Here is a 20501-nt window from a genome sequence, read left to right as displayed (position 1 = left end):
TGGCCAAGGTCTGAAGTTATGCCAGAGGTTGCAAGCTGTATTAGAAAAGTTGGAAGTAGAAAACTCATTTAAAACTGGGTCAGTGGAGGAAGATGAGGTCAAACGGGTATCTGCAAGGCAGCGCTACTGATGGCAAGCCACTGTAAGTGAGCTGAAGGGCTTTATCTACTCCTTATACCAAGTACCAGCAAAGTTTGTTATACACAGCTTTTACTATACTGAAAAAGCCACTGAAGCTTTTACTGTAACTGTGCCAATGCAGCTCACAAAACGCTAGGCTAAATGAGGAAAATCTTTCCTCTTGACTAGTAATCTTAAAAGGCATTGCCAGGAATAATAGATGCTAAATTAAGTGGGAAAGCTATAACATTTGTAATCTGAACCCTTCATGACGGTAATTCAACTCGGGGAAGGAGGTGCACTCATGGTGGTATTTCTTTTCCTTTGGTGTCCCACTACACCACCCAAAGCACACCTGGAAAGCACACAGCTGTTTTATGTGTGCAAGACTTGCTATTGTATGAAGTTGATAAAATTGCAAATGCTGCATTCCAGCCAAATTAGAACACTGGCGGATAGGGCCGTCAGTTATTTGAAGGCAACACTACTATGTGACAGAAAGAGCACTGGCTCTGTGTTGAAATCACAGCTGCAGTGCCTGGAAGAGTGCCAGGCATGAGTGAGAGTGGGAATCAAACAACGAAGGTTGACTTTTTCCTTTAGAGCTCTTAAACCTTTGTCTGGTTCTGGAAAGATGCAGGTAATCTTCTATAGGGCCATTATCCCATTATCCTTGGTAGCAGATAGACAAAGAAGTAAATTGATCCTACAGAATACTTCTCAATTCAATTGTTTTAATGCCTTTCCTATCATTTACAAAAATAAAAAATAAATAAAAAAATCAAAAGTACAAGCAGCAAACCCAAATGTCTTGAATGTCTCTTGCTTTTGCTTTTCCTCCTTTGGACTTTAATCTTTCAAGAATTTTTCAGTTTTATTAATCTATATAATTTATTTCCAGACTCTAATAATTAGAGTACACATGCTGAGACAGATAACATGTGTGTCTGGCTCACATGGTAGAAATCCAGTCTTTATCAAATGGAAAGATGAATATATTTAATGAAGGCAATAGTTCTTTCTGAAATAAGTGGATTATGAAGCCCAAAAAGTTAAATATCTTGCCTAACTGATATTAAAATTTAGGGTAAAATGGGGTACAGGATCCAGGTTTCCCACACAACTTGCCTGGCAATTTCTACTACATCATCCAACCACATCTGTATTAAATCTAAACCTAAGAAATCAATGTAAGCCAAAGTGGAAATGAACAGACACTGGGCCTACCTAAAAGGAATTTAAGATTTCCTCTCCTTTAGAGTCTCTGCTACTTTCAGGAGACTCAGCATTTATGGAAGAGCTGAGGCATAATTATTATTGTCATCTGGTAAGAATATTAGGAAGTAGGAACACATCTAACTGTAACGAATTCAAAGAGAAGAGAGGAACCACATCCTTCCTCAACTGAATAACAAACTTGTAAAACTATTACGGGGTTTGTTAAAATACAATTCAGTGAGCTCCCAGTAGGCACTCTCTGCCAAGTATAAAGAGATAAAAGCTATCCATTCCTGCCCTTCCAGAGGTTCACAAGCTAGGTGAGAGAGAGAAATGTAAGAACTGTAGTAATGCTCAACAGGTTAGCTATTACCGTCTCTAAATTTCCCTAGCAATGGTTGACCTAAGTGTAGAAGGACACTAGGAGACAGTCAAATGAAACATGAGAAGGCCATTCTAGGCTGAGGAGGCAGTACGAGCAAAGGTCTGGAAGACTAAGATGACATAGAATGTTCAGGGAATTACAAAAACTTAAATACGTCCAAGACAAAGACTTTGATCTTACCAGTGGCCACACAGATGAGGCTGAAGAGGTTGTCTGAGGCCCAGGGGATTACTGCAACCTTCTAGAAACTATGCAAAGAGGCACAGAGCACCTAGCAAGAGATCTCTCCTAAAGTAAAACATGAAAACCTACTGATTCTTGCATTTTATCATTGTTACTGCTTCCCTTTCATTGATAACGGTTCACATACTCTTACTTTAACAATTTCAATTATTAATATGAATCACCTATCCATTGCTTCTTATTTTCTTCATTTATGGTAAATGAGGACATCAAAGAATTCCCTTCCCCCTCAACTTTCACGGTTATTATTCTCTCTTATGTTGTCAGTCTATGAATTATATCAAAGAATCACGGAATGATAAATGAAAAACTGATTTGCACTAATTGAAAATAGAGAACTTTTGTTTTCTTCACTGAAAAGAATTTCCACTAAGAATCCATATTCAGCAGAGTAGCTTAAAAGGAAACAGTTAAGGCTGAAACCATCTTGGTATAGGCAGGCAATTATTTTTTAAATGATCGAACCATTCAGGAGTGAAATATGCAAGAATGTTACATTAAACTCTTGTTAAGGGCTTGAAAATATGCCTCCTGAACCTTAGTCTTACACCTCCCCACCACCCAAATTCCTCTTCCATACCTTAAACTATTTGATGAAAAAGATCAGGCCATTTTTATACCTCTAGTATTAAGTACTTCTTTAGCACTCAATAAATATTTGCTGAAACAGAGTAGAATACTTTGGTGAGGGAGCGTACGTGGGTAGGAGCGTACGTGGGTACAATATCCAGCACTAAGTCTGGATTATGTCAGTGTGATCAACAAGGCTGTTGTCTGACACCTTCACTTACATATTCTCCGTAAGTCTCTTGTGCTGGGGGTGGCGGTGGAGGTCTGTACCCAGTTGGGGGGACTCCTCTTGCTCTGGGAGTGAGAAGTCCTCTTCCTCGACTCACTGGCCCTCGGGTGGACAGGACTCCTCTGGGAGTTGGCGTCCCTCGTGGTACTACAACTCCAACTGGCCGGGCTGTAACTCCTCCCCTTCCCCTGTAACCAAGAGGGTCAAATTAGCAATATCTATCATAGTCTCTAACACTCTGTTATTCACATATATTTATACCTCAGAAATAAAATCAATGTTCTCTATTTTTGTAAAAAGGAATAAGGAAGTCACAAGAAAAGAACTAAAGCAAACATGAAACAGGTATCTGTCAAAAGGAAATTAAGTCATTTAGGCAGTTCGTCTAGCAACAATATAGAAGTCTGCAGTTAATCTCTGGTCAGTATACAGAGTACGAAACTGTGATATTTGGAGAAGCCACAGGCACCCAAGACTTCTATATGATGCCATGTCAGGATTACATCCAAACTTCACTCCCACACTATGAGGTGTGCCTTTTCTTGCTTATCTCAGGACAAGGAAACGGAGGCTTAGAGAGATTCTAAAACTGTCTCAGAACAGCTGTGAGCAAATCCAGAGGCCAAAATATATGCCAAAATTCCACCAGAGAGACAATAAAATGTACTTTCCTGAATAATGTATCAACTACATGGTAATAAAACAACATTCTTAGGTTAAGTAAACACAGGCATTTTCTGAGGTAGAATTCAACATATTCATGTATTTCTAATGTAAATCATAAGACTTCAAGTCAGGAAGGAAGGAGATGGCTCTGTCAAGAATGGCTCCACAGAAGCAAAAACCTGAGAAAATATAAGGACAGAAAAGTGTGGCTACCCCAGAGAATACAGACACAGTATGATGCACCTCATCTGGACAAGGCCCTCCAGCAAAACTGCAGCTGGCGAGGCTTGCTGCCTACAGATCAGCTTCCTCCTTCTTCAGTGTGTCTGGGATAGCGAATACGCAGCTAAAGACTCATTTTCCAAAAATAGCAAATTATCAAAACCCAAAGCTGGACTTTGAAAAGACTGAGGAAACTGATAAACCTCTAGACAGGCTAAAGAGAAAAAAAAAAGCCCAAACACCAATATCAGAAATGAAGAGGGTTTCAGCCGGGTGTGATGGCTCAGGCCTGTAATCCCAGCACTGTGGGAGGCCAAGACAGGTGAATCACCTGAGGCCAAGAGTTCAGGACCAGTCTGGTCAACATGGCAAAACCCCATCTCTACTAAAAATACAAAAATTAGCTGGGCACGGTGGCGTGTGCCTATAGTCCCAACTACTTGGGAGGCTGAGCAACGACAATCACTTGAACCCAAGAGGCTGAGGTTGCAGTGAGCCAGTATCACACCACTGCACTGCAGCCTGGGCGACAAAGTGACTCTGTCTCAGACAAATTAAAAAAAAAAAAAAAAAAAAGAGAGAGAGAAGAAGAGGATTTCATTATTATTGACCTCAAGGACATTCAAGAATAATGAAGAAATACTGTGAACAACTCCAAGCTCACATTTTTTAACTTACATGAATGTGACTGATTCTGATTCATAATGACCAACACAAAGAGAATTAAATAATCTGAATGGGCCTATGTCTATTAAATAAATTTAATCAACAGTTAATGATCTTCCAAAAAAGAAAGCATCAACTCCATATGGTTTCAATGAATTTTATCAAATATTAAAGAATGAAATGAAACCAGTTCTGTATAATCTTGTCCAAAAAATAAAAGCAGAGGGAATGCTTCCTAACCCCATCTGGGGGGCCGGTCATTGGAAGTGCCTCGTTCAAAGTATTTCTACATTACTTGTCAGAGGGTGGGACCGGTCTGGGCCAGCCAGGGAGGCCAGAGGTGACTGTCCCCAGCCTGTTCTTGAGCACTGGTTGGGACCTGACAAAGGAAGTATCTCTCAAAATACTAAATCACCCTCGGAGGCTACAACTGGCCAGAGATGGGGAGGAAAAGCATTAACAAGTGCCAGCTTTGTGACCAGCCCAACTGCTCTGTGACCTCCTTAGGATGAGACATGTGGTCTGAGGGGGAACAAGAAAAAGGCCTCCTCATAACCAATGTGGATAAAGACAGTCTAAAGTGAAGAACTAGAAATCAGCATCTCTCATGAACACAGGTACAAAAATCCTCAAAAATATTAGCAAACTCCATTCCATAATGTATTAAAAGAATTATACACCACAACCAAGTAGGATTTATTCCAGGTACATAAGGTCGATTTAATATTAGAAAATCAATGTAATCCACCACATCAACGAGGCCAAAGTAGGAAAATCATGTGATCATATAAATAGAGCAGAAAAAGCATGTGGCCAATGGCGACACTCATTCATGACAACTTTCAGTAAATTTCCTCAAGTTGAAAAAGAACATAGGGCAGGAGTGGTGGCTCACACCTGTAATCCCAGAACTTTGTGAGGCCAACATGGGTGGATCACTTGAGATCAGGAGTTCCAGACCAGCATGGCCAACATGGTGAAACCCCGTCTCTAATGAAAAAAGACAAAAATTAGTCAGGCTTGGTGATACATGCCTGTAATCCCAGCTACTCAGGCTGAGGCATGAGAATTACTTGAATCTGGGAGGCAGAGGTTGCAGTGAGCCTAGATGGAGCCACCTAGATGCATTCCAGCCTGGGCGACACAGCGAGACTGTCTCAAGAAAAGAAAGAACATGTACAGCAAACCTACAACATATTGAATTGTGAGCAACTGAATGCTTTCCCCTTAAGATTGGGAACAAGGCAAGGATGTCTACTCTCACAACTACTATTCAACACTATACTAGAAGTCCCACCTACTTCAACAGGACAAGAAAAGTAAATAAAACTTATACAGATTTTGAAGAAAAAAGTAAAACTTCCTTTGTTCACAGGTGACATCACTGGCTATGTAAAAAAATCCCCCAAAATAGTCCCCAACACCCCCCAAACCTACAGTTAATAAGGTAGTTATATGCCTACAGTTAATAAGCTAGTAAAACAAAGTTATAAAAGGTTACTAGTCAAATGCTTTCCTACATACCAGCAAAAAATAGTTGGAATTTTAAGAACACAAAAACATTTACAGAAGCCACAAAAAAAATTGCATGTTTTCGTACAAATTTAACAAAATTATGTACAGTATTCCTATGTAGAAAACTACAAAATGCTGATGGAAGAACTCAAAGGAGTAACATCCATGTTCATGGTCATAATGTTGTTAAGACGCCAGTTCTTCCCAACTAATCTGCAGATTCAATGCAATCCTAATCAAAATCTCAGCAAGTGATATATTTTTAGATACTGACAAACATTTTCTAAAGTACACATGGAAAGGCAAAAGACCCAGAACAGACAACACAATACTGACAAGGAAAACAATGTTAGAAGACTCATAATATGTAATTTCAAGACTTATTATAAAGCTACAATCAATACGGCATGGTATTTGCGAAAGAAAAGACAGATCAATGGAACGAAATACAGAGCCCAGAAACTGACCCTCAGAAATACAGTCAACTGATCACCGACAAAGGAACAAAGACAATTCAATGGAAAATAATGTTTTTTTCAACAAATGGTACTGGAACAAGTGAATATCAATAAGCTAAAAAAAAAAGTAGACACAGACCTTACATCTTTCACAAAAATCAACTCAAAATGTATCTTAAAACCAAATACGAAACATAAAACTTATAGAAGAAAGCATAGAAGAAAATCTGTATTATATTAGTTTGGTGATGAGTTTTTAGATACAATATCAAAAAAGTCCTTGAAAGAAAAATTGGTAAGTTCGACTTTGTTAAAATTATAGACTTCTGCTTTGTGTAGGACACTATTAAGAGATAAAGAGACAAGCCACAGAAAGGAAGAAAATATTTGGGAAACACGTTAGCTGATAAAGGATTTGTATCCAAAACACAGAAAAAAACGTTTATAACTCAACAATAAGAAAGCAAATGACCCATTTAAAAAGCAGGCAAAATACTTGAACAGACAACTCACCAAAGAAGATCTACAGATGGCAAATAACCAAATAAAGATGTTCAACATCATTTGTCACTAGGGAATTCAAACTAAAACAAAAGTGAGATACCGCTTCTCCCTTATTAAAATGACTAAAATAAATAATTGAATATACCAATTGTTGGTGAGGATATGAAAACATAAACTCTCACTCCTGCCTGGAACGCAACATAGTATACAGCCACTGAGACAGTTTGGCAATTCCTTGCAAAGCTAAACATAGCCTTATTATACAATCTAGCAGTCGTATTCCTAGGTTTTTACCCAATGGATCTGAAAACTTATGCCTACAGAAAAACTTGCACATAAATGTTTATAGCAGCTTTATTCATAGCAACCAAGATGCCCTTCAATAGATGAACAGATAAGCAAACTGGGTTACATGCATACAGTAGAAAATGATTCAGCAGTAGAAAGAAATGAGCTAACAATCCACAAAAACTAGGAATAAATCTTCAATGCACATTTCTAAGTGAAAGAAGCCACTCTGGAAAGGCTACATACTGTATGCTTTCAACTGCATGACATACTGAAAATACTAAAACTAGAGAGATGATAAAAAAAAAATCAGTAGTTAACACAGGTTAAGGAGTGGAGAGAAGGTTGAACGACTACAGCTTAGGGTGATAAAACTATTCTGTATGATACCAAAATGACGGTGAATACATGACACAAAGCATTTGTCAAAACCCAAATAACTTCACAGCACAGAGAGTGAATTTTCATGTTTGCACACTAAAAACCACAATATTATTGAGGAAGTAGGAGACTCTCAGGATGCAATGCTGGATGTGAACAAACATTTTAACTAGATTAAAGCATATGAAAACAATTTTATTGAAGGGATTGGAGAAAAGTAAACTTAGAAATGAGAGAAGTCTGTTAGAAAAAGGCAAAAAAACCCCAAACAAACCGTAAATAAGCACTGTTCTAGTTGATGAACTTATTTTCTACAGGAAGAAGTGTAAGTACAGGTTAACCATTCTGATATCACTGTACATGTATCCTGGAACTCAACAATTACATAATAGAATGGTGGGAGCCAGTTTCTCACGTTGGAGTGGAGTAATAAGCAAAGGGAAGAGGCTATAATGGTCAATGTGGGAACAGATTAAAATCAGAGACATCAGTATGAACTCATGTTTAGTTTACTATATTTACAGATGGTTAAATATGCATAAATATGTGTATATACATAGGTTAGTACATATACATATATGTCCATTCTATGTCAGCTGAGAAAGCGCAGACTTTAGCACATCCCAGAAACAACAAGCAGGGCCAGCAGCCTGATCTTGGTTTCTAATACCATACTCCAATAAATGGAACCTGAGCTTCTTGGAGAAATGATTGATTTTAGGACTGGAAGTAGAAATATCTAAGATTAGTCTGGAGCAACGTATAGCGCCAGAAAGTAAGAAGGTGCTAAAAAAAAAAAAACCCTCAAATTATGTTTGAATAAAACCCTCAAATTATGGGTATGTGTCAAAGCCAACTGAAAGAACTCCCAATGACCAAAGCCGAGACAATCTGAGCAAGAAAAGACAGTGGCACCGAATTGTAACACAATGTATAAAATTAATATCCATGAGTCCATACTGAGAGAAATGACTGAATCAATCAATTAACAGATAAATAGGGGAGAAGGCACAAATCTTCCAGATAATTTTTGTAGATATTCCACCTAGGGGGAGTGAACTGTAATTCCCCACTTCTTAATTAGGGGTTCCCCATAGTGACTTCCTTTTAAAGGATATAGTAAGAAAAGAAAGAAAAATGAGGAATTTGACAGTGGAGAAACTTGACCAGTATGACCTCAGCTACGTTATCAAGGTAACATGAGCATAAGTCACGTGGACAGTACGTATACTTGATTTGACGTGGCAAACACGGCATTTTACCTCTGTGGTTTTAGTTCCCCAAACTCATAAGCCCAAGTTAATGATGAAAACAAATCTGACAAATCCCAGTTGAGAAACATCTTAGAAAAAACCTGATTAGTACTCCTCAAAACTGTTAAGATCATCAAAACAAACAAGTCTAAGAAACTGTCACAGCCAAGAGGAGCCTAAGGAGACAGGACAACTCAACGTGATGTTGTATTCCAGGGATTCTGGAACAGAAAAAGGACACTAGGTAAAAACTAAGGAAACCCGAAATGGACTTCAGTTAATACTGTACCAGTATTGTCAATAATACAGTTAACCACGTGTCAATATTGGTTCATAAACTGAAATAAATGAGCCATGCTAATGTAAGATGTTAATAACAGAGAAAAATCACATGTGGGATATACGAAAACTCTCTGTACTATTTTCACAATCTTTCTGTAAAGTCACAACTGTTCTAAAATACTAAGTACATTAAAAAGCAAAATCTCAATTTTGCAGCTTTCTTGCAGCTATGGTGGCCTGTGATCCAGTTCTGGCCCTGACTGAGATTTATGGGAAACTCTTTAAAATTACATAGTTGGCATTCTCTTTTCCCTTTCACTCTTTTCTTCTTCCTACATAGGATGCAGACATGTTTGTAAGGGCAGCAGGCTTGAAGGAAAATGTGAAAGGCTAAGAAAAGCGTAGCCATAAGCTCTGTGGAGCTGGCGAAGGACAGTGTGGCATCACTGTGCAGGTTTTAAGTGGGGCAGGAGAAGGACGTAATATTTCTACTGGGTTAAGCCACTACAGGTGCATACTTGGTATTGGCAGTTGAACCTAATCTTAATATAATATGTCTAATGCAGTAAAAAGAAAAAAAATAACACTTTTTTGTCATCTCACCCTCAGGTAACCCTTTAATGACTATTGTAAATTAGGCTTTTTCTTTAAAATCCTAGACCATAACAATTGGTACAGTAAAAATAGTTGTCATGAGCAAAAACATTGGAATCAGATCTGGATTCAATTCTTCATGTACTTACTAGCTTCACAGCTACCTGCCTGTTAGCACTCAAACTAATCAAGAGCCTGAACTTTCCAGGTCAGTTTCCTCAACTGTGAAATGAGGCTAAACATAGAGCCCACTTTTGTATTATTAGGAGAGAAACATGAGACAGTGCACATAAAGTGTTTAGAATTTTTACTGACTCAATAAAAATCAAGTTTATTTAAACTTCAATCATTCTGAACGGTAATGATGATGTAATTTCTGTAGTGTCTTACTCATCTTTGTATATCTCCAGTATATATATCTAGAGAAATCTTTAACATGATTAAAGAGTAGTTTGTAGCTACAGTGCATCTAACTCCTTTGTGACATTTTCATTAATTAGTGTATATTTAAACTAATTAACGCTTCCTGTTTTCCTTATCCAATATCCATGATTGCCATCCAAGGTACTTTATGAATTACAAAATATTCAATATGCTTCTTGAATATATAAATGTATACCTTTCATCAAATTGAAAGACATACATTTATATATTCAAGAAGCCCACACTTCTCTTCCACAATCATTGACATTGTTAGTTACGTCCCACTGGTGTATGAAATCACACTAAGGTATTTTTATCTGCTATGGAATTTTAGACAAGTCATTTGATATACATCTAGTTGTTCTGGGCGCTTATCTATAAAAGATATTTTGAAAATTAGTTTTTTAAGTGCTGAAATTCCATAGGAGTGGTATTAAGCAGCAATAGCATTAACAATGCTTTAGATGACACTGGTGGAAGAAAGGCATGATGGAGGTGACGTGCTAACAGAAGAATCCTGTCTTATGGCAAAGTTTTCACTGAGTGCTATAAACAACATTCAGGGCAAGGCTGAACAGCTGGATTGATAACATGGAGATGAGAAGAGAAAAAGCATCTATTAGTGAGAACTTGATAACCAATGACACTTTTTTTAAAAACAGAAAAGCAGATCCAAATTGATAGGAATAGGGTACCACAAACTGAGTGTAACAGAAGAGCAAAAAGATAACACATCTGCATAGAGTTTTGAAAGCAGATTAATGGATGGTCTGCAATGCAATAATTCTTTCTGTTTGGGTTTTTCAGCAGGGTGACACGGTTTCTGGTCTTGAAACTCAGATATGAAAAAAATCCACGAAGGCTTTTGTAGTGAGCTGCCGTGGGAAGAATGCTTTGAATAAACAAATACAAAAACAAAAACAGTCACTCAGAAATGAATTATTTAGTTTACAGACTAATACAAAGTTTTAAGATGTAATGAAAAAGCATACACTTTGGGTTCCAACACATTAATACTCAAATGCAGTTCTGTCATTTGATCTTTAAGCCTCAGTTTTCCTATCTGTAAATTGGGGTTAATAAATCCTATGGCAGAATAGCTGCGATGTTTACACCCTGGGTATGTAAAGTGCATAGCCTAAAACAGGCAGGTAGTAAGTGGTAATTAGTACACAGACTTCTGCTTCTACTCTGTCCTTCTATACTTTCCTTTTGGCTGTTTAGTGAAAGATGAGGGAAGGAGACAGAAAGTACAACTCATGTCAGTTCTCATTTTACACATTTAGCAACAGCAATGTGGTCTGATAAGAGTTGTAAACACATACTAAATTTTTTGGCTTTTGTCTATACATTTTATGAGAAGCAGCCAAGTACAGCAGGTAGAACAATGAATTCAGTGGCAGATGCCCTGACTGCTTAAGCGAGCTCCAGCATTGCTAACTTGGTGACCTGGGAAAATACAGCTGACTCCTGGGGTTCACTCAGATGGAGCAGGACCCATGCTGACTAGAGCGGGGCCTGCAAGATCTAGTGACAGGGCCTTACTCTTCTATCAGGGGTCACAGTGAGAAAAACCTTCCCAGAGATCCATTTGAGGTCTGTGTCCTGATGCAATAAGCACCTGAAGGGTAACTGTTATCTTTCCTATAACATTCCTAATACATTTGACAATCCTGTTTCATTTCTGTGAGAGTGCTTTTCTGAGAATAAAGTTTAATCATTCTAAGAGTGTTTTCCTTGCCTAAGGTTGCTATGCAAATGAGAAGGCTGACAAAAGGAAAAGGTGAAACAGCCTACAGTTATAGTCTCTTACAACACAGGGAAGAAACTGTCAGAGCTGATGAAGACTAAAACTTTTGAAGAGATGATGTTGGCAGCTCTTACTCTGAGCAACTCTAGAGACCACCCGAAATGTGGTTCTAGGGCAGCGCATCTCACGCGTTCATGCGCATCCACATCGCCTGAGGACCTTGTTTTAGGCCAGAGTGGGGTTTACATTTTGCTTTTCTAACAGGCTCTCAAGCGCTGCTGCTGGTCTGCAAACCATCTGTTGATGAGCTGAGTCTTAGATCCAGAGGTTGTAGCCCTTTTATGAAGCAGGTTATTGGTTATTTCTTTTCTTTATTCTGTGTTTCATCCAATCTTCAATGCAATTAAAAAAAAACAAACTAATTGAGCAACTGCTTCTTTATCCTACATTGTATAGAGTATAAAAGAAATCCAAGGCACTTTACGAGATACAATTTAACAAGTTACAAACTGGTTACTGGTAAAATTGTTGACAAATAAGACAGTGTATAAGGAAGTACATTCTTAAGTGCCAGAGAGTTATTTTTCTTCTCTTTGTACCCAGCGAAGTCTCTGATAACAGAGAGCTCCTTATTTATTTTGAAGCCTGTATCATCCACTGTCTTCCAATTCTGATTTTTAGCATGCTTTTACTTTTTTCCTTCATTTAAAAACAAAAATCTTTCTGTGTCATTTCTAACTATCAGCTCTATTGCCTTTTGGAACTATGCGCAAAAAAATTCCTTCGTCTCTGGAAACAATGATCCATTTGATAATAGATAAGTTTAAGACAGAGAAGTAATTTGCCTACGGTCCTCTGTCGAGGGACTGATCAAATATCTGTGCTGCAGGAATTCAGTTTTTAGTGTCGAATTATTTTGAGTCATCAAAAAAGGAATCACAGCACAGTTTGATTCCTTGAAAAGGAAATTTTTAAAATTAAGTAGGATTTGGAAGTGTGTGCTTTTCTTTCTATCTCCATTTTATTGAAGAGAGAACTATGGCTTAGAGAGAAGTATCCCCAAGCTCCCCAAGGCCACAAAGTGAGTAAGAGTCAGGGGTGACTCTGGAAACTCTGGCTTCCCCAGTGCCAGAGTTCCCCCACTCTAATCCCCAGCCTCAAACATCCTGCTTCTTTTCTGCCTCCAAGCCTTTGCACCCTTAACTGGGATGAGTTCCCACCAGCACTATTCCATCTGATTTTTTCTGTTTGTTCATATCCGCTCTCCCCCTGCGGAATTACTTGCATCCTCATTTGTATTTTCATGGCATTCTTTTCTTCATGTCTCTTTTCCTCTATTTATACCACTCTGTAATAGTTGTTTGTCTCTGATTTTCCCCTCTTAAACTCTAGACTTACTGGGGTAAAGTAACTTCAATTCTTATCACAAAAGGGATTTAAGGAAAATCTGTGATACTAATGACCTAGCTTCAGAAACAGATGATTTTCAAAGAGGTATTGAATAAAACTATTAAAAGTTCTGAAAAACCAAAGTGTGGTGGGGAAGAGAGAGCCACAGTACATGAACATACTGGATTCCTTCTGCCCTAAACTGTCTTAGCTCATTAGTGGATCTTGTTTAAACTTTAGGAAAAAATAAGTTGGCAACCCAGGTGTCAACCTTCCTCCCGTTGGCATTGATGTCTACAGCAGGCTCAGAACATTTCTCCAGCTTTATGTTGCACGGGACATGTAAAAGTGCTGGCCGAGCTGTAACTGACAGAATCTGTGCCTAGTTGCATTTCTTGTCTGTTCTTCCCTGGCTAGCATTTCAACTACAAGTTCTTGTCAGAAGTTACCCAATTTGTAACACTATTTGCCTTTGCTATTGTCTTCTCAAAGCCTATGAAAGTGATTTTAAAAGAAACCAAAGATTTTCCGCTTTTTGTCTCCCCTTCATCAGCTCCAGTGTGGTTGCTCATTAACACACCATCAGATAGTGCTTTAATGAAAAGTAATTGAACACTGAAGGCTGATTTCAGTAGAAGGAATTTGGTGGACCTTACAGCAAGAAAAAGCACAGAAACTCATTTCCATGGTAAGTCGTCCAGTTTTCTGCCTGAGATGTGGGGCACTCATGCCAGGTAACAAGCCTAGTTGGGATTAAATGCACAGACTACGCAGCAGGCACAGAGTTGGAAGGAAGGAGAAGAGGGTGACTGTTTGGATGGGAGAATGGCCTGAGCAGGTAAACCCGTTAGAGAAACAAGCAATTTAAATAACATCCCAATGGAGTATTCTTTTATTTAAAATTTCCATAATTTTATCCAGTTAGGAAATATATTACCATTTTCCTATATCTACCCTTTCCTTAATAAAAACGGACTTTTTAATATTGATTGGTACATTAATATAAATCATACCATACTCTGGTAAAACATTTATGGCCCTAATATTAACTATTCAGTTTTCCTAATAAAATTTCTCATAACTTCATATACTATAGAAGGAAAGTATATCATTTTCAGTTATGAAGATAATCTTTAGCATCTATAATATTCTTAATCAATTTTAAAGATAATATCTTGTAACATTTCTATTCAGTATGTAACACTTTGGTGTTTATGCCTCTAAAAATAAAGATTTTTTTTTTTTTTAATGGAAGGCTTTAAACATTCCAAATGGCAGTGGAGTTAAGGACATTTATTTTTTATATTATCAAAATAACACAATATTAAATTCCTAAAATGTGTATGCATAAAAGAAAGTTTTGCCAAAATAAGTGCATTCTGCCTTCTAGTCTACATATATATAGATATAAATTCATAATCAACAGATACAGAATTGCCCCGTAAGGCTGCCTTATAAGAATCACAGATAATTAAAGATTATAGACAAAAACTATCTTTTTTAATAAAGTAAGAGGCAGAGAGGTTTTCTTTTTTTTTTTTTTTTCTTTCTTCTTAAAAAATTGTATGGAATTGGGCTTGGTATTAGGAGTAAAAAGACAGATGGGGCCAGGCTGGGCGAGGGGGAACAGGAAACAAGGTCTTTGCAGCCTGGCACTCTGCACTGAGCAAGGCCTCCTAGAGAGCATTCACTCCTTCATCTCCACCACAGAACCTGCCTTGGGTGGCTGCTGTGCAGCAGGCCCTGTTGTGGGCAGTGGGAATGTAACAGTAACCAAGACGGGAGTGTCGCCCAGACACCATGCGGCTCACCTTCTAAGTAGATTCACACGTTCTACAGTAGGTTAAATATACATATATATCTTTTCTTTCCAGGAAATTACAAAGAAGGAAAGTATAACTTTCCTGTAAGTGTTCACTTTTTGTTATAATTTCAAATTACTGACTCTCAAGTTAGTTTGTATCTTAAGACAATCCAAACTTAGAAAAACTCCTGGTGAATTTGATGTTGCTACTTAATTTAAAACCTCTTATCTGGTCCTTACCTAAAGTTTTTCCTTAATGATAATTCTATAATTATCTTGCCAATTTGCCCAGTAATTTTATAACAGTCAATTTAACACTAGTTTTTCTATGTATTTTGAATCCTGAAATGTGCATTTCTCTATCTCAATGCCTAGAGTTAATGATTCTAAATCTTCATTTCAGTGCACATCGGAATTACATACAGGTTTGGTATTTCTTAAGTACTGCATTATATTTCAAAAGATGAAATAATTTATGAATTTCAGAAAACTTCTTCCTAAAATATTCTATTTTTTTAAATGAAACCAACTATGAATAAAAATGGTTGAGGCATTATTGCTTTTTTTTAAACTACAGGGCTCCTAATGGTGATTGGTTTAGTTTTCCAAACAGTAAAACTCAATTGTCTCATAAAATTTAGAAGACACCATTGTTTAAACAAACGAATAAAAACACAAAATTAAAAAAATGTGAAGTTAAAAAAATCTAAGCCCAGATTTTAACATGGTCCTTCAATATAAACTGATAATGAAAGGCTGCTTTGTAGACAAATCTGACTATAAAATGTAGGCACCAGTTACAGGGGGAGGCAAGAGCAGAGCACAGGAAAATGATCATTCAAAAGCTCGTCAGCAAATGTGCTGGAAAAGAGAATTCCTACAAATTCAGATGACCAGTCAGTCTTCTTTAACCTCTTAAATTATTTTAAGAAACAGGTTTCCATTGATTGTTTCAGAGAGCACATGTTTATTAATTCCACTAGTTCTTCAGAATCTTTATATTTGGACTTGACAGCTACGTATATTTGTTTACTTGTCATTTTAATTCTTTTCTCCATGTTTATTCTCTTAGCTCAGAGTTTCTTTTGGGCTTCTTTATAAACACTCTTAACTCCCTGGCAGCCTTTTATAATGCATTCTTCTCCGATGTTTCTTGTCATTTTAGTCCCATCACTTTTTCTCTTCCAGAAATGTCTTACATTTAGTAATTTAATAATTTCCAGTACGTTTATAGATTTTAAAACATTTTTTTCACTCATTTACTGGAATTTAGGGGAAAGGAGGGTACATGAATAAGCATCTCTGAAAGCGAGGTTCTTGATTAGTTATTTTTTGAAAAAGCTCTATATTGAAAACCAGTGAGTTACCCTATTTTTTAGAATAAATTCAATTTTAGCAGCAATCATGCTTATAGTTTTTAACAGTATAATGGTGTTATGGTTTTAGGCTTTGAAAATTTTAAAGAAAATATATAATATCCAGAATGGAGACAGCATAAGGAATTAAAGTATTTTAATATTCTTTAAATTAAAGTTGGGTGAGGGAAATGGAAGACGGGAAGCAGCTTTTGTTTGGGGCTCTGTGTGTGGCAAGTAAGGCAGTAACCACGTTACACAGGGCATGCTTTGACTCCTGAGGGGAAACCTGTAATATTGGCAGTGCCGCCCCCATCTGACTAAAGTGTAGAGAAGGAGCTTTCCTGTGCCCCTTAAGTAGTAGTGGTAATGATGTTTGAATTTAGGTCTGATTCTAAAGCTTTCTTTTCTATGTGCTACCCTTCAGGGGCAAAAAAAGAAATTTTTTAATTCTAGCAGGCAATAGGCATGCAAATTAAACCGTTAAACATGTATTTGGCCCAAGGCTAAATTCATAGTACTTTGCTCTTAGTCTTTTGGGTAATGGGAAGGCCACATGGAACATATAATCTGCGGTGTTGGGGTGGTGGTAAATGTAATCCTGACATAGAAGCAGTTACGGATTTCTTCGATTTTTAAAAACCTGATCTCCACTTACTATTTCAGTGAATATTTATTGAGCACACACTGAATTTCAACATCATGCTTGGACCCAACAATACAAAGGGCAAAAGGCACATTCCCTCTCTACTATGAGCCCAAGCTAGTCTGGAGATTAACACACTTAGTAATTGCATTGCCATATGGTCCTAGTAACAGCAAAGTATAGCACGGGGTGCCAGATGCTCAGAAAAGATGTATAGTACCCAAACTGGAGTTATTCCATACTTTTGGAAATAGTACATTTCAATAATTAAACATAGGGGAAATATACTAATGAAAATGTCTGATGCAATCTCTCTTCTGGGGCCTTCAGGAAGTGCTTACACAAGTGTGAATTGACGTGTTTTCCACATCTGAGAACGTCTTTATTCTCTGTATTTAGGATGAAGTTTTACTGAGTTGCACCCAGAGTTTTCTGACCCAAACCATTGTTAACAGTGCTATTAATGATCATAAGGGAATAGCTTAAAAGCTCTTTGGCACAGCAGTTAACACAGTTCCTCATCATCCTGACAAGTGGTCAACTCCAACTCCATTCAGCTGCTATAGATGTGTCCAAGGGCGGTAATATGCAGGCAGTTAATTCAGAGGTGTTCAGGAGTAATTATGCAGTCAATGAAGTCTGCCACCACTTGGGGTCCATTAAAGGATCTGTGCTGTTTTATTTAGCAGAAGCAAATATGACTGTTTCTTCTATTAACTGTTTATTGCTCTACCAGCCAAAGCACTGGCTTTGTAATACGCACGTCTGGATTAAGTACAATTGATGATGTACTACTAGGTTTGAATATTCAAACAGAACTTTTTGTTTTTATAACTATCTCGGCTCACTGCAACGTCTGCTTCCTGGGCTCAAGCGATCCTCCCACCTCAGCCTCCTGAGTAGCTGTGACTATAGGCATGTGCCACCACTCTCAGCTGATTTTTAATTTTTAATTTTTTTTTTGTAAAGATAAAGTCTCACTATATAGCCCATGCTGGTCACAAACTCATGGGCCCAAGTGATCTTCCCACCTTGGCCTCCACAACTGCTGGGATTACAGGTCTGAGTCATGGTGCCCAGCCAAAATAAAACTTTTAATAATGAAGGTTTCATTGTTAATTCCTCTCTATCTCGGCATTTCTTTCATTAACTGATTTATTTCATCCTTTACTGTTTCTAGTTTTACATTCCTGGGAGGCTTGAATGTACTGTGTTTGATTGAATTATGAAGATATTATTATAATACTTCGGCTTTGGCTTCTTATAACATTTCAACATTAAAAAATCAAGTAAGTTCCTCCTCTAAGGTGAAGAACTTCGCTTTAACGTTACATTTATATTCAGAGAGAATGCCTGCTAATAAGAAATTTAGTATATTCAGCAAACATTGGGAGTATTATTTTTCAAATATAAAACTACAGAGGAAACCGAGGACAGCAACAACTCAGTTGAGGGAGTTAGGTATTAATCCTGACTCCACTCACAACTAACTGCCTAACACTTGAAGAAGATGTATAACTCTATATTTATAGTCTACTTTCATCATGTATAAAATAAAGATAATAATATTTAGCTTATACATGGCTGTTGTGAGTCATTAAAGAACCACACATATGAAATTTCTGGCACATGTGTTTTCTCAAAACACACAAAGTTCTACTTCTGGTATAACAACATAAGCTCCAACCAAATCAAACCTTGGGCAAAAAACTAAACTTTGGATAAAATACAAAAAGCAATTACTTGAAGTTACTGGGTAATGACTAGGTAGATTCCAAAGGGTTATGACGCTTGAAGAAAGGTAACTGAATGGGGTGACTTCTTATGGTGTTTCCAATGAGGACAGGCTGCAGGGGGCATGCTGAGCAGCTAAGACTCCCAATGGAAGGCTGAGTCTTTGCGCTTGCAGAATCACAGGCCAAAGTTTCCAGCAACCACAGCTGCTGGAAAGTGAGGAAGGAACTGTAGAAGGAACAGAGCCAGAGATAGGGAGCCACAGATTCTGTGTATGAACTCTCACCAACTCTCCAGTGACAACTGAACCACAAATGCACAGGGCAGACTGCAAGTATCCCTGAAAAGGATGAAGAAGCTCATCTGAGATTTTAGCTTCTCACCAAGAGATACAGTCTGCAGTTGGAGTTCAATTAAGCTATCTGCTTAAACAGTCTAAAAAAATAAAATAAAAGCAACACTGTTTGGAGGAATATAGCAAATTCCAGAGTTTTCAAAGCACAATATTTACTCCAACATAACCAGATTAATTAGCAGACAAGGAATTAAACAAAACTCTCAAAAATTTATAATGTGTAAAAGTATAACCAGGGATCTCAGTTTTAAAAATCACCCACTTCTTCTTCTTTCCCTCCCCTCTCACCTCTTCATTCTTTCCCTCTAAAGAAACTCCCCTCCGACAATGCATGCTTATCAAATTTCTTGCTTAAGAAATTCCAGAGGCTAATCTTAAACCAGGCAAGAAGCTCCTGCGGAATCGTTCCACTTAGCGGGAATCACGAACAATTAGTCCGCCGCCACTGGTCTGAAGTCAAGGTGACACCAGCCAGGCCTCCCGGTAGGCGATTATCCACGACAGCCACTGGAACAAGACTTGCAGCCCCTGCACTCTGCAGCACTCCCACGTGTCTCCCACACCAGGTTTCCCTTTAAAAAGCCTAGGGTAAATTTTAACATTTAGAACGCTAGTTCGTCACCTTCTCAATTCCTTGGCTCTCTAATTAAACCTGCTTTTCTTCCCATCTACCCTCACCTCCTGTGTTTGCCTCTTGTGTTTGGCTTTTGAGCAGTGAGCAGCCAGCAGCCAAACCTGGGTGTGATTACAAAAGAAAATATCCTGGTAATGAACAAAAAGATAGAAAATCTCGGCAGACAAATAAAAAACTATTAAAAATCAAATGAAAATTTTCTATCTGAAAATATAAAGGATCTGAAATGAAAATATCATTGGATTGGCTTCAAAATACAAAGGAAGGAGCGGTGAACTTTGAGGCTAGGTCAAGATATAGACCGGTCTGGAAAACAGACAAAAAATAACGAAAAATGAGCAGAGACTCAGCCTGTAGGACAATATCATAAAGACACGTTCCTCAAATTTCTCAGTTCACAATGTCCTTAGTGTTTCAGTAATTTTTTCATGATATTGAAAAACCAATAAGGGACAAACCAATAAGGGACAAATTTGGTAATTAAATTGTGAGTACCAAACAACTTACATATTTATTTCTCAACAACATTGCAGCTGTTTGAAAAATAATACATATTATTTTATAATATGTATAACTGAAAGGAAATATTTTATTTCATTATTAAAGAGCAGCAATTATTACGCATATTGGGTGCTATGTAACTTCTCAAACCATGGGATCAGATGGGACACTGTCACTCTCATTTCCTGATCCACAATTATTTTCAGATAATGTTTATTGTTTATTACAGCAGCTGGTAAAATACCAGTGTCACAGAAGATGTGACATCATAAAAATCAGTAACATACGATCTAATACTGAAAAGAAACTATAAAGG

General features: G+C 37.5%; 1 protein-coding gene across 5 annotated transcripts in view; it reads right to left on the bottom strand.

The window, feature by feature from the left end:
* The window catches only part of KHDRBS3 (KH RNA binding domain containing, signal transduction associated 3), a 198097-nt gene that overhangs the window by 71825 nt on the left and 105771 nt on the right, over window positions 1–20501 (bottom strand). For all 5 annotated transcript variants that reach the window (XM_030795399.1, XM_030795394.1, XM_030795395.1 and 2 more), the window contains one exon: window positions 2758–2953. In XM_030795399.1, the coding sequence (XP_030651259.1) occupies window positions 2758–2953 (196 nt within the window). The remainder of the gene's footprint in view (window positions 1–2757; window positions 2954–20501) is intronic.

This window comes from Nomascus leucogenys, chromosome 16 (genome assembly GCF_006542625.1).
Source record: "Nomascus leucogenys isolate Asia chromosome 16, Asia_NLE_v1, whole genome shotgun sequence".
In the NCBI taxonomy this organism is placed as follows: Eukaryota; Metazoa; Chordata; class Mammalia; order Primates; family Hylobatidae; genus Nomascus; species Nomascus leucogenys.
Note: the sequence above shows the minus strand (reverse complement) of the source record. Positions and strands in the feature narration are given on the sequence as shown.